The 14860-nt window shown below is 47.2% G+C and overlaps 1 protein-coding gene across 1 annotated transcript in view; it reads left to right on the top strand.

The window, feature by feature from the left end:
- The window catches only part of FRMD4B (FERM domain containing 4B), a 70129-nt gene extending 56725 nt beyond the window's left edge, over positions 1-13404 (top strand). The window contains exons 14-23 of the mRNA XM_058812842.1: positions 215-356; positions 486-619; positions 715-834; positions 2062-2290; positions 4882-4938; positions 6377-6524; positions 8000-8125; positions 9214-10019; positions 10586-10718; positions 11698-13404. Of these exons, the coding sequence (XP_058668825.1) occupies positions 215-356; positions 486-619; positions 715-834; positions 2062-2290; positions 4882-4938; positions 6377-6524; positions 8000-8125; positions 9214-10019; positions 10586-10718; positions 11698-11818 (2016 nt within the window). The 3' untranslated portion in view covers positions 11819-13404. The remainder of the gene's footprint in view (positions 1-214; positions 357-485; positions 620-714; positions 835-2061; positions 2291-4881; positions 4939-6376; positions 6525-7999; positions 8126-9213; positions 10020-10585; positions 10719-11697) is intronic.
- Positions 13405-14860: the final 1456 nt, after the last annotated feature.

Raw genomic sequence — 14860 nt, 5'->3', positions numbered from 1 at the left:
AGATTTTGAGCTGGGAGATGGTTCAGGTTTTTGGGGAGAGGGGAAGGGAATGCCAAGCAGACCTTAAATACCACAAGCACCTGTGTGATGCTGTTGCTTTAGCCCTTAATTTTGTGGGAGATGATGTGTGAAATGTCATCTTCTGTGATGTGTTCTGAAGTTAATTAGAGGTAACTCAATGAGGCTGTTGGGGTTTTTTTTTTTACTCCTTCAGGCAAAAATTCCATCAGCCAGAAGTTTGGATGATATCGCCATGGATCTGACAGAGATGGGAACTCCAAAGGTGTCAAAGCTGGTGACCTTGGAGGCCAAGAACCAGCTTATCATGGCCAGCAATGGCAGTTTGATCTCATCAGGTAATACTGCCCATAAATGTGAAGCAGCCAGGTTTAATGGGGCTTGTTTGTAAAAAGGGAAATGAGACTACCAGCCAATTAAAATGGCCTTTACCTGGAAATCCTCTGATAACAGAATGTGTTCTCCAGGCTCTCAGGACTCAGAGGTCAGTGAAGAACAAAAGAAGGAGAAAATTATGGAACTAAAGAAGAAAGAGAAACTCCTTCAGGAGAAACTGCTTCAGAAGGTTGAGGAGCTGAAGAAAATCTGCCTGCGCGAGGCGGTGAGAGAGCTGCACCCCACCCTGGGCTCGGGCCGGTGGGAGCCCTTTTCTCCCCCTGGGCCTCACCTGGAGCCCTGTGTGTTGTTCCCCACCAGGAGCTGACGGGGAAGATGCCCAAGGAGTATCCCCTGGGGGCAGGGGAGGAGCCTCCCCAGGTGAGGAGGCGCGTGGGCACCGCGTTCAAGCTGGACGACAACCTGCTCCCCAGCGAGGAGGTGAGCGCGGCACCTCGCGTGCACACAGGGCTGGGCTGCCCACACCAGGGCCCAAAGCCCTTGGACATCATCCAGCTCTTCCCTGGGGCTTTAAGGGGAGGCAGCTGGGGCAGTTGTTTGTGTGGAGTGGGAAATTTTGGTGGGTTCTGGCGTTTTTCAGCCACGCGTTGAACTGAGCGGGAAATTGGCTGTTGCTAAAGGCCTGAAGTTCACCCAAGCTGAATCCCTGCATGAGTTTTAATGGATGTTTTGCTGCTAATTAGAGAAGATCAGGTGCATAATGCCATTTGGCAGCCCGTGGCTTTTCTGGAGCGTTGATTTGTGTCATGTTGGGATGGTGTTTGAACCCAGAACATGGCAAGGGTGTGCTCTGTCCCCCTTGCAAAATCATCTGTGAGCATAGTTCTGTGACAGGTGACAGGAGGCGGAGTTTTATCTGTGGCTTAATGAAGATTCCACCTGAGTAAAACCTCCCTGCATTGCTCAAGAGGCTAAAATGAACTTTGCTGGCAGGGACTGACTCGAGTGATAGGGTAATTCAGATGTTTGCAGTTTCTGGACACACTCCATTCCCCCTCATTCCTTGTGACATTTGTTAACAAGCTGTATCAGCCAAATAAGTAGGTGTTGGGCACTTGGCATCTGTCTTTCACCAGAAACTCACTGCCCTGCCTCTCAGGGCTGATGTGCTCCTTGTCTGCAGCAAAGTGGTTTTGTGGACTGCTTAAATGCTATTAAACCAAAATCCTGCTGACCAGATTTAATAACCTGTTACTTAGCACTTCTGCAGTGCCTTTCATCTGAGCTTCTCAAAGTAGTTTACAAACAATTAATTAAAGCCTGAAACTCCCTCTTACGTAGGTATGGTGATACCAATTTCCATTTTTATGTTCTCTGAAGTAGGGAGAGATTTTGAGTGATGTTTTCAGGGTTGGACTCATAGCAGGAGGTTTAGCAGCCTAAACCTGAATATAAGAGTATGTGTTATGTCACCTGGGCTTCAGAACTTTGGACCTTGCCCAAGAGATCTCAAAATTGTACTCTACTCAGAAATAAGATCTCAGACTTTCATATGCTGAGATTGTCTTGTGTATGAACTTTGGTATTTCTGCATTTTGTGCTCAGAATTTCACTTAATCACCACAAAAATAGATCTTTATATTAATGGCTTTCATTGGTAATTTCTCTCTGGAGTACAAGCAAATAACCTCTTTCATGAATTTGCAGGATCCTACTTTGCAGGACTTGGAGAGCAATTTTATCATACACCAAAAGCTGGTGGAAGCTGCAAAGAAACTTGCCAGTGAGCCAGACCTCTGCAAAAACGTGAAGAAGAAAAGAAAGCAAGAGTATGCTGATGCTGTAAAAAAGCTGCAAGAGATAGAAAACTCCATAAATGAATATAGAATCAAGTGTGGCAAAAAACCAACCCAGAAATCAACTCTGGCTCTACCAGGTGAGAGAATTCCCCATGTTCTGATGCAAACAGGAGGGGAAAAGAGCAATTTGGCTTACTTAGAAACTTTGTGTACGTTTTTCCTGTATGGTTTTTATCTTCTCCAAGGCAGTTAAATAAGAAAAAGGAGATGAAGCTGCTGCATCTGATAGACTCAGTGCACTGGTGTAGGCTGGGGGCAGAGTAGCCGCAGCTTTAGGAGCAAGGCATGTTCCAGCAGCAGGTATGGGCTGAAGGTGCTGTGCACAGAAAGGCTCCAGCAGCACCTTGGGTGAAGCTTTTCTGATGCCCGAGTTCCTGTTGTGATGAGTGTAGTTGTACATCTGAGCTGCCACACGGAACATCTCTCCCATCCCTCCTGTGGTGCTGCAGTTCCAGCAGAACCAGAGCAGGCAGGGTTCTCTGCAGGATGGAGGACATTGCTTCTCGATTCAAAATTCCTCCTTTCCCAGAAAACTTCAGGAGTTTATGAATGCAATTAGTAGCAAACAGATTTTTTTACTAAACCCAGTTGCCACTGATGAGCACAGCAAAAGCAGATACTCCTGGCCCCTGTCTTAGTGTGTTTCTCCTAAGGGAAGTGAGATTCTTGCTGCTTTGTTGATAATGTGTGCAAACCTGTTGGTATCCAAGCCAGTTGAAGGAGTTTTGGATCCTTACCCCTGACACACCACAGCATCACTGGGCTATCCATCATCACAAATGATTATTCTGAAAGGCTGATGATCAGCATTTAATGTGGCCCAGCTTGTTCCTGATTGACAGAGGGGAGGGAGACATCTGTTTTTCCAGTCCCTTGCTCACCAGTGTGGATAGTGATTGTGGAAGGTCCTGTATTTCCTGGGCACCTGGTGTGTGGCAATGACCAGGAAGGCTGGTGAGCAGAGATCCATCCATCCATCCATTGTTGTTGTTGGGTGCCACTGTTGTTGTTGGCAGTGTTTTTCTCTGTTGTCCAAGCCAGCAATAAGCACTGCATTCCCTTCCAGTGCCAGGCTCCCAGCCTGCAGTGTGTTTGTTTACCTGGAGCAGAGCTGTGCCCTGCTCAATAACTGATTTTGTGTGTAACCTTGTCACCATCTCCAGCAGTGCTCTCGAGCTGCAGGTCTGGGTTTCAGGAGGCTGAGCAGTGATGAGTCACTCGAGTCTGTGAGTTCAGGGAATTACTTGTTGCAAGTAATATGTTAAACAGTCCCACTGATTTATTGAACCAAACCATAGCTGTTTCCAGCCCCAAGGGATAGGAGGTGAAGGACATACTGGACTGCTTTCCGTGTTCCACTTTCTCTTCCCTTTCCTCCCTCTCTAGCCCAGACTTTCTTCCTCCTTTGCAGGGAGTTTCACAGACCTGGGATTTCAATTCAGATATGTCACCATATCTGAGTATGTCAGCACTGCACACCCCACCGAACCCAGCCCTGTAGCTTTAGGCTGGCTTTTTTCTTTCCCTCAGCAGGCTTTGTTCCTCCCCACTCTGGCCCCGGTTCCACGTTTTACCACCCTGTGGTCAAACCCACATTAATCAGCTGCCCTGGAGCTGTTTCCCAGTGTCAGGTTGCAAGCAGAGCTGCAGCCCATCCTCGGTGGTCTGACAAGTCCCCCCAGGGCAGGGGCCAGTGCTGGTTTTTGCTGTTTTTGAACAGCTGCTCTCTTTGCTGCATTCTTGTAGCCAGAGCTTTGCTGGCAGCAAGCTGTGACAGCAGCAGCAGTGCACATTGCACTGGGGGCACAGGCAGGTGTCATGCACAAAGTGGCTGCCACTCTCGTTTTTAATTGCTTCCTTTCTCCCATGCTTGAAGATTCATGGAGGTTTTTTACCCCACCAGTGCCATATTTTGCCAGGAACAGCCTAGGGCTTGAGCTGTCCATGGGTTAATTATGGGTTCAGCCTCATTTCTCTGCTGCTGGTGGTCTGCCCCAAACGTGAGTGAGGACAGGCTGCTTCTCATTGTGTAGCATCAAGGTGAGACAGGTACAGTCAAGTGCTGTGAATAAACAACAAAATTTAAAAACCCCAAAAAATTAGTACGCCCATGGAACAGTTCCTGTTTTCTGTGTTGCTGGAATTTGCAATACCTTGATAGAAATCAGTGGAACTACTCTGGATTGATCTTAGTTTAATTGAAACAGGATCTGTGTGCTGATGAAACACTCAAAAGTGCGTGCCAAATTTTAAAAGGCTTTTTTGTACCTACCTGGTGGGGTTTCAGGTGTACCTAGAGGAGATTAGCTGCTAACAGCCAAGATCTGCATGTCTGTGTAGGCTCCTGACTCCTACTGAAGCACCAAAACACCCTGTGAGATCTGTTGGAAGTGGGGTGGAAAACACCTTTGTAAATCTTGGCCTGATTCCTGCTGCAGATTAAAAAAAGAAAAAAAAAATTCTCCTTTGATAATTACCTGGGTCGCTTGCTTAACTGCAGTGAACACACAGAGTGATGATGCACCAGGACTGTCTTTAGGCTAAAGAATAAGGATTGCAGTGTTACAAGTATCAGCTGGCTCTGAAACTCTAGAAAATAAACTGTATTAAGATATTTGTAAGTTGATGTTGGCTCTTTTGTGCTTAAAGTGTTTGTTTTTATTCACAGATGACATAATTCCATCTGAGAGCAGCTCCCTGTCAGACACAACCACCTATGATGATGGTATGGTGCTTATCCTTTTTTTTTTTCCCAATAAGTTTATCCATTCAGAGATATTTCTTTGACTTAATGTCCTTTAGCATGTCCTATCCCTGGAAGTGTTCAAGGCCAGGCTGGACAGGGCTTTGAGCAAAGCATTTTAGAGGAAGATTTCCCTGGCCATGGCAGGGAGTTGGAATGAGATGAGCCTCAAGGTCCCTTCCAGTAAAAGTCATTATATTATTCTCTAATTTTGGCGGCTTTTGATGATAAATTACTTTATAGCAGAGGAAAAAATAGCTACTCAGGAATGTCCTTCCTCCTAATGGGTTAGTTTCTGAAGGGTTCTGCTCTGTGAGCTGGCCTGAGTCATCTTCAGAGAAGGAAGTTGGTTTTAACATGACCAACCTGCAAGCTGAGGACACTGTGAGTGTCCAATCCGTTGTCCCTAGGGCCTGGCCTAGAACTGAAGGACTTACAAATTGGGAGAATTAGCCCAACCCTTCTGCCCTCACAGCCACCATAAAACTTAGAGAAAGGTGCAATAGTCACAGATACTAACGCTCTATTTACGTTTATCTGCTCCCTGGTGAGCTTGCATCTTGCATGGGTTGGTGTTTGCTCAGCTTACTCATTTCACACACACACCCACAGACACACTCACACCCTGTTCCACAAGGTGGAAAGGACTTGGCCTGCCTCTCCCTTAAACTGGATAATCATCATTTGGGGACAAACATTATCTCAATTATTACTCACTTTTCGGTTTGGGCCTGATTCTGATCTCACTTTGTCCCAGATTTAGACTTGTACAAACCAGGTGGTGCCATAAAATGAATTTACACCTGATTCCTGCTTGTACAAGTAGAAGTGGAGCCAGGCTTGTGAAGGTGTTCTCTGTGATGCTGGTCCTGCATTTATATGTATTAGTTGGAGTTTCCTGTTGGCTCTGTCGGGACCTGGCTGTGCCCTAAGCAAAGTGAGAACAAGGATCAAACCAGCATCTTCCCAATTGCCTTCAGCCAAATGTGTCTGTCAGTTCCCTTTGCTCATTCAGTCGCTTTTGAAGTCAGTCTCTTTCAGGTTGTGTTTCAAAACTAATTCTTAAAATGTCATTTTCAAGAGCTGGAAGGTGAGGGAGAGGAACTGGCCTTTGCAGAGGCTGAGCTTGTCTGCTTGGCTCTGGGAAGGATTGCTCTGCAAGCAGATGTTTTCCCCTTCTGTGATCTGGCACAGCCCCAAGCTGGGTGTAGTCCCAGTGCTGCTGGGATCTGTAGGAGCCTCCACAATGTCCTGTGTGTGTGGAGAGAGCTCAGTGCAAGCAGGAAATCTCTTCTAGACCCACAGCTCCTGTCATTGTCTCTGTACTGCAAAGTGCTTCTCCTTAGGGGCCACAGATTTGCACACAGGGCACAAATATCAGGGATTTTGCTCTAACAAAGTGCCTATTCCTTTCCAACAGTCAGTGAATCACTTCCTGCAGCAGCACAGAGACCCAGCTCTGCACAGCTTTCTCCAAGGCTTCCCCCACCAAAGTCCCTTGGCGTGGAGAGAATTCACCTCAGGAAGTCATCCATAAACGAGCAGCTCTTGGAAAGCAGACACTGCAGGTAGGCAAATCCCACTGCTGCTGCGCTCTGCACCTGCTGCCACGTCCCTGCTGAGCATCCCAGCAGAGCCCACTGCTCCTTGCTCTTCTGGGATTACAGGGTTTGGAGATGGGAGCTGAATTTCCTGGCTAGGAACAAAAGTGTGTATGAGCAGTTGACACAGTATCTCATACCAAAGAGTACTATAATTTTTGTGAGGAGGTTTGAGATGGGTGAGAAATATAATACCAAGGGCTGCATTTAAGTAGTTCTCATGCTGTCATTCTTTGTGTCAGTTTCTGGGTTTTTTTTCAGTGTTCATTTAACAACTTGTCACTTTCCTGATGACTGTGCTTAGTGGATTCAGGCAGCACCAAACCCTACACATCCCTCCTGATGGTGTCAGTGTTTCAGCAGGTACATTATCAGAGCAGACATCATTCATGTGAGGCCTGATAGAGAATTCTCTGTTTACAAGCAGAGTTACTGGCATTCAGACAGCTTCCATCATTAGTGTCAGCTGTGTCTCCATCCCAAATCTATGGGATTTGAGCACTTTATGAGCTAGAACAGCTCCCTGGAGCACATCAAGAGCAGTAGGTTTGCAGGTGATTGTGTGATCATGTCTGGTGCTAGCAGCTGTACCCAGTGTAGGGATTCTCACTGACCCTGAGATTTCTTGGACTCTCTTGGGTGAACAGGCTGTTAAAGACACACTTTAAAATGTTTTAGAGTTTTGAGCAATGCCATGTCTTGCTTTTTCCCTCATCTGTCCCTCAAGACTAGCGGAACACTCCTGCATGAAGTTCAGAAGTCAAATTATAGCTATAAGTACCCATGTGCTTCATTTGAAAGCCTGATTTGTTTGCTTCTCTGTCACCTGCTCTGTCTCTCCTCTATGGTTCTGTCCTTTGGCAGCAGCTTGTCCTGCTGCTGATCCTGTGAACACCTCCCTTTAACCACAGGAAGGGATTGAATTTTCCTTCCTGTTTACCAACTCTTTCTCGCACATCCACTTACGTTTGTTCCACTGTCACTATAGGACACAAAAGAACATAAGCACACACACCACTGCTCTCAAGGTGAAGAAAAAGGGAAGTTTACTTTCTGACTCCAACATTTACAGTTTTCAACAAGTGACAGCGAATTGGAGGTGACAATGCCACCAACAGTCCATCAAATTTCTCCTCCATAAAAGAATGCAAAACAATGAGCTATTTACAGAAAGTGTGTGAGAAAGTTCGTTACAAGAACGTAAACATCAGAAGGCTTAGAAAATCTTAAAAAAATCAGGGTGACATTCCACCCTTCCTTTTGCTTCTCCGAGACTTCAGGTGCCCGTAGTGGGTGTGCTGTGACTTTTGGGAGATGTTTAACCCCAGTGTGTGTGTCCCCTTTGCTGCAGGGACACGCTCTCGAAGCACAGCAGCCGTAGTGGGTGTGCTGTGACTTTTGGGGGATGTTTAACCTCACTGTGTGTGTCCCCTTTGCTGCAGGGACACACTCTCGACGCACAGCAGCCCGTTCCGCGCGCTGGAGCGGCCGGCGCCGCCGCAGGGCGGCAGGAGCATGCCCACCACCCCCGTGCTCACCCGAAACGCATACAGCAGCAGCCACCTGCAGTAAGAGACCCCTGATTTGGGTGCCACACCTGGCTGGGGAGGCGCGGGAGTGAAAGCAAATGGTGTTAAGAGGGCAGAGGGTTGATGGCTGGGCGGTTTTGCCACGGCGGGGTATCAGTGTTTCAGCAGGTGCATTGTCAGGGCTGACATAATTCATGTGAGGCCTGATGGAGAGTTCTCTGTTTACAAGCTGAGTTACTGGCATTCGGACAGCTCCCTCATCATTAGTGTCAGCTGTGTGTCCATCCCAAATTTATGGGATTTGAGCACTTTATGAGCTAGAACAGCTCCCTGGAGTACATCAAGAGCAGTAGGTTTGCAGGTGATTGTGTGATCATGTTATGTGTGATCACGTCAGATCTGGTGCTAGCAGCTGTACCCAGTGTAAGGATTCCCACTGCTTTCAGAATGTTAGAGATATGACTGTGGGAAGCCAATTCACAGTGGAGAAGGAGAGATGCTGAGAATCTTAAATAGTTAGCTCAGGGTTTGTTTGATGGGGTAATGCAGCCTTGCAGAGACAGATCAAAAGGAAACCCATCTTCCCATGTTCTGGTCCAAGCTCATTACCTGTGTAGGCTTTTCCTTTCGGAAAGGAATGGAGATGGAGAGTTCAGATGTTTACATGATGTTTACTGATGGAGAGTTCTCTGTTTGCAAGCAGAGTTTCTGGGATTCAGACAGCTCCCATCATCAGTGTTGGCTGTGTGTATCCATGGCATTTGGACACTTTATGAGCTAGAACAGCTCCATGGAGCACATCAACTGCAGTAGATTGCAGGTGATTGAGGGAGCCCTCCTGTAAATCATTACCAAATGTGTGTTTGTGACCTTAGCTCAGTGTGTCCCTGTCACAGATTAACCTTGCTCAGCCTGACAGATTATTATAAGGCAGATCTCCTGCTGTTGCAGCCAATACAAAATTCAGCCAAACTGATGCCTGTGCGTTGCAAATACTCTGTGTGGAAACATAAGGCTGGATTTGTGCTGTGCTTGGGCTGGGGAGGCAGCTGACCTGTCCTTGCATGCTCTGTGTGTTTATTTGTGTGAGACTTGCCTTTAACCAGCCAACATCTGCATTGCTGTAGGCCAGATGTTTCCCCACGCCACTGCCGGCAGCGCAGCGGGAGCCTGGAGTCCCAGACCCACCTGCTGTCCGAGGCTCCTGCTGACAAGCCGGCCTTCTCCCTCTGCAAGTCGCAGCGGAGCAGCAGCACAGAGATCCTGGACGACGGATCATCCTACACCAGCCAGTCCAGTGCAGAGTATTACTGCGTGACACCCACTCCCAACCCCTATTACACCACCCAGACCCTCGACAACAGGACCAGGGGCCGGAGGCGCTCCAAGAAACACAACATTTCCGCCGCGAGTTCGGGGAGCATGCCGAACCTGGCGCACAAGGACGCCCGCAGCGCTGTCTTCCACAAAAGCCAGGAGCAGCCTTCCTCTAATTACTACATTCCTGGGTACTCCCCTTACACTGAGCCTGACGTTTATTACAACGGGGGGTACGTTTATGAGAGTGACACGGAGGGGCAGTACAGCGTGAACCCCTCGTACCGCTCCTCCGCGCACTACGGCTACGAGCGGTACCGGGAATTCCGCTCCTACCACGAGGACGAGGTGGACAGAGTCCCACACAACCCCTATGCCACCCTCAGGCTCCCCAGGAAGCAGGTGGCTAAAACGGAGCACATAACCAAAAACATTCACAAGGCCTTAGTAGCAGAGCATCTGCGGGGCTGGTACCAGCGTGCCTCCAGCCAGAAGGAGCAGGGTCACGGCCTGCAGGCGGGCTTTGAGTCTGACCGAGGATCTCAGAGGAGTTTGGGCTTTGCTGCTCTGCAGACGCCGTGCTCGCCCAGCAGTCGGGTGTCGTCTTTCTCTTCGGGTAATGTCTGATTTCATCTGTGCCCAGTGGTTTTGTGAGTCCCTGCAGTGCTGTCAGCTCTGCCCCCCTGTCACTGCCTCAGTGGAGTCAGCAGAGCTCTGTCCTGAAAGGTGGATGAGGAGCCAACTAGGATCTTGTTCTGTTCTTGGAAGGAAAGTCATGCTTGTTATCTTCTCCTAAGGGTAAATCAGCCTTTTGCTCTTTGTGCAAGCACAGTAACCCAGAGAAGGACAAAGAGCATTTGAGTTTCAGACAGGTATTTTTAGCAACTAGAAGCAGTGTACAAAGCTTCATGCCATGTAAATGCAGTGGCTGTGATGGCTTCCAAAATAAAGCCCAGTGAGCATCACTGAATGTGTCAGCAAGCACTTTAAGAGCTCCAGAATACCACCTTTACAGGTCTTGTAAATCATATTTTGTGTTTGCATTGTCTGCCTGTGTCCTGCAAAACCCCATAGAGATTGCTGATGAGAATTGTCTTGTTTGCCTCAGCTGATTTAGCTGAAGAAAGGTGTAATTTGTTCTAAGAAAGGTATAATTTGTTGTAATCCTTTTTTTAATTACAGCATCTTCTACAAACACTGCTGGGAACTGGAGAACCCCCCTTGCACTGGGACTTTCAGACTACGACACGTTGTCTCATTCCTCCTACGCCAGCTGTTATGGGAATGTTTATGGCAACCTTCCTTTGCAGAGCAGGTGAGTGGAATACATGAAGATTTTCCTACCCTTCCTCCTGCATGTCACTGGCTCTTAAATCTGAGCAAATCAGCTTGATTTCAAAGAGCCTGGATGAAGGGTATTTAGAAAATTGGTGTTGTGAGGGCAGTTTTCTGTTTGGATGTGTCCCCCCCCCACTGCAGAGCACTTGGCTGTGAGGACAGAAAGCTCCTGCCCTGGGGAATGGCTCTGCCCCCACAAATGCCATCACATTGAAATGCACTTATGCTCAGTGTAATAAGTGCCCCACGTGTGCCTCCTGCTTTGTGGGTTGCAGTTTGTGCTTGCTGCCAGACCGACTTGTGTGAAAATACTGAATTTTTAATTCTGTTTGTTTTAAAATAAATGAAAGTGTAAGGGAATACATAAAAGCTGCTGCTAGATCCTTTTTTTTCCTAAGCTAAGTGCTATGGGCTGTTTTACTGAAGTGATTAAAATATCTATGGCAACAGTGTTTAAAAATACTGTTTCTACTAATTTTTTAATTTCTCATAATTGAGCTTTGAAAATTCTGCTTGTATTAGCAGCTTTATCTAAATGAGGTTCATTAGCTATTAATTTTCCACATTCTTAATCACTTGTCTGATTGTTCATCTGCTTTATTTTCTACTTTAATGTGATCATGGCAAACAAGCAATCAGTACACCCAACAGCCTTGACAGAGCTCAGGGCCAGGTTGGATGGGGCTTGGAGCAATGTGGTGTAGTGGAAGGTGTCCCTGCCCAGGGCAGGGATGTCGGAACAAGGTGAGCTTTAAAATCCCTCCAAGCCAAACCAGTCTGTGATACTATGACAGTTTGGAGCAGCTGGGATTGCTTTGCACACAACTTTAATGATTACAGCACAAAAATGGGTTTGTGCTTGGAGGCAAACTCCAAATAACCAGCATCACTCTGAGCCCAAGGGAGGTGCGTGGGGAGGGCCCTCAGCTGACGCTGGTGCCGTGTCTGTGTTGCAGGACCTGCGTGGAGCCGAGCCAGCTGGGAGGGGACGAGGAGGATGGCCTGGAGGCAGAGCTGCCCAGCAGCGAGCAGAGGCTGTTCTGGCACGAGGACTCCAAGCCCGGGACGCTGGTGTAGCCCCCGTGCAGCCCCTCACTCACTCCCTCCCTCCCTCCTACCCCTGCGTGCCTTGCACAGAACGCCGCACCCGGCCTCGGGCGGAACTTTGCAAAAGGAGCAAAAAGAGGAAGCAGAGGCTGTTTGTCCTGCTGGGAAAGGTGGAATTCAGCGTTCAGAGGGACTGTAGCAAACTGACAAAGTCTTACCAGGAATGGCGTCTCTTTGTGAATCCGTACAGCCCAGGGCAAGCCACAGTTCATCTATGAGCAGCTGCAGCACTTGGTTGAAGTATTTATATTTAGCAAGCACTTTTTGGGAAGATTGGAAGGTGTTGAAGGCAAACCTCAGAGAAAAAAAAAAAATGTGAAAAGGAGACTCTTATGGAAAAACCAGGAATTATAAGAGCACAAGTCTGATGTCTGAAAGAAGAAGAAAAAATGAAAATTTATTCTGCCATGGCTTATGAGGACCTGGAAGAGGTTTCATAGGCTTATGAAGGATAGATCTGTGTGTGTGAGTGAGGCAAAGGGTGACTGAATCAGTATTGGAACATTACTTGAAGGAAGGCTGGAGTTTTTGTATTATGGAGGTTTGAATGAGTCTGTCTAGTTTTTGGGGTGTTGTTAAGAGTGTTTGTTAGCACCACAAGCAAGTTCTGGAAAGAAAAAAAATGTGCTGATGCATACATCGTGTAAAACTAATAGCTAGTTGTGGATTTGGAAGCAGAAGCAGTGAACTTTGAATTCTCTTTTCCATGATAAAACATAATTAATTATGGCCCATTTAATGACCTTTCCATGGTACAGCCTCAGTGTGTGGAGGAGTAGGCAAATTTTCACTGTGGCTGCACGGTGACCCCTGTTCAGCAGTGACAGTGACACGTTTCTGTGCCACAGTGGGTCAAGGATCCACAGTGGGGAGCCCCAGGGACAATTTGGTAGCAGTGGCCAGTGTTCTAAGGTGGATGCAAACACAAACAGCCAAGTGGGTGCCTTAAAATGAGGGGCATTAGGATTGTACCAGGAGTCACCTGAACTTCCAGGTGCGTTGCAGAGTCAGAGTGGCAGAACAGCCTTTTCACAGAACCATTTGTGTAGGAAAAAAACACATGGCTGCAGTCTGGATTTAAGAGGGATAAACCTACCTCAGGTCATCCATCTGCAGGAGCAAACTGGCACGGGGTTATCCTGCCTGATTCCTGATGACTCGTCTGCATATGGTAAAATCTCTCTCGTTTCTCAGCTGTACTGTGCTTCAGGATTCCAGAAATGGTGCTCTTTTGTTCTTTTATACAGAAGATTAGTTACTCCTTGTTCATATTGTGAATAGAAAGGTTTCTGATAAACTTTTTTGACATTTTTTACCAGTATTCCAGAGCATGTAATATATACAGAAGGACACACTTGTTAAGCTGGTACTTAGTTGTTTGTATTATTAGAGTCGCAATTTGAAATTAAACAAACAAAAACAAAATAAAAAATAACTTATTTCCTTGGTTTTGCATATTTGTATAGCCTTCTAGAAATGTGAGAGCTCTTTTTGCTTATTCTTTTACTACTCCTGAATTTTTTAGACCTATTATTTTGTATAGGTCAATAAACTGAAAAGTGTGCTACCAAAACCACTTCAGCATTCCTCCTGTTTCTCCTTGAGTGCTTGGGAATGTGCAGTGTGTGATACTGCAGGGCTTTGAAGTAAATCATTGTGGTCTGATTTCTTTTGGCCTGTGGTGTTGGCTGGGCTGTAGAGGGTCAGTGGTCTCATCTGAAGGAAGGTTGGCCCCAGGCAGGTCAGAGATCCCAAAACATCAGAATATCAGGTCAGGATTTCTGCTTCTCCATCAGCTGTACTGAGGGAGCCAAGCTGGGCTCTCTCACCATCCCTCCAGTGATACAGACACAGAGGTGTCCTTGTGTTGTTGAAAATGCTTCTTGCTCATCTGTCCTTGCACTTAGGAATTGTCACAGCCTTTCCCATTTGGAACGTGGCTTTTAGGGTTTGTGTTGCTCACCTGCTGGGTCCTGTTTGGAGTTTGTGCCCCCTGAGACACCCCCTGTCTGTAAAAGTGACTTGGGTTTCAGATGTACAGCTGCTTCTGCAGCCTGGGCACCCAGTAGCTAAGGTTATTCAGTTTTAGTCTCCTCTCTTCTGAGCTGTCATTCCCTACTTTTTTATGTGTCCATAAATTTCACAACCACCACTGAATTTCATTCTTTTTTCCAGGTTGCTGGTGGAAATGGGTGTTTAAAAAAACCTGCATGTGTGCCCATTAAAATTACCCCCATGGCACCGTACTTTTGCATTTCTCCAAGCAGCATTTGAGGTTTGTCTGCTGGCAAGTTCTTCATGCCCTGACTGCTCCCTGCTGCTGCAAACCACCAGTGCTTTGAGCAGGAAGCTGAGTGGTCCCAAGTCTCCAGTTCCTTACCCAGAGCTCATGGAATCAGCACTATCAAAGCTTTTCCTGCAAAAAGGAAATGAGATGTGTAACAAGGCTTGTTCCCCGTTTAAAGCTTTGTTTGCAATCCTTTGTTTTAATGCTGCACCCACAGAGTTCTGTGTTGGCTTTTCTGACAGCATTCAGGATTCAGCTCAGCCCAACACATCCGTGTTGGCACAGCCCTGGCACTCAGCCTGGCTTGCTGGGACAGCACCAGGGTGATTTTGGGTGCAGTTGTTGAGAAAATGGGGATTTGAGGTGGGTTTGGGTTGAGGTCAGAGCCTGGTTGCAGTTTCCAGTTAGCAAGAGCCGAGCAGAGGAGCTGGAAATGGAGCAGGGGTGGTGGAGCTGTGGCTCTCAAGCCCCTCTCGTCATTCCCCACATGCCTGGCTCTTCAAGGGTTTTGTTTTTAGGAACTTCTATGAAGGGTGAAAATACAAAGTGAAGAAGGAGGCCCAGAAGAAGAGAATTAGAATATCCAACTTTTCTCAGGTGTTGCTCAGGGTCAGTTTTGGGTGGCACAGGGAGGGAAAGGGAGACCACGATGTCTCTGTGGCATCTCCTGCCTATCAGGGGAGCTGCTGCTGCACCCAGTTGTTCCCCAGGACCTTTAACTTTGC

This window comes from Ammospiza caudacuta, chromosome 12, assembly GCF_027887145.1.
Source record: "Ammospiza caudacuta isolate bAmmCau1 chromosome 12, bAmmCau1.pri, whole genome shotgun sequence".
Lineage (NCBI taxonomy): Eukaryota > Metazoa > Chordata > Aves > Passeriformes > Passerellidae > Ammospiza > Ammospiza caudacuta.
Note: the sequence above shows the minus strand (reverse complement) of the source record. Positions and strands in the feature narration are given on the sequence as shown.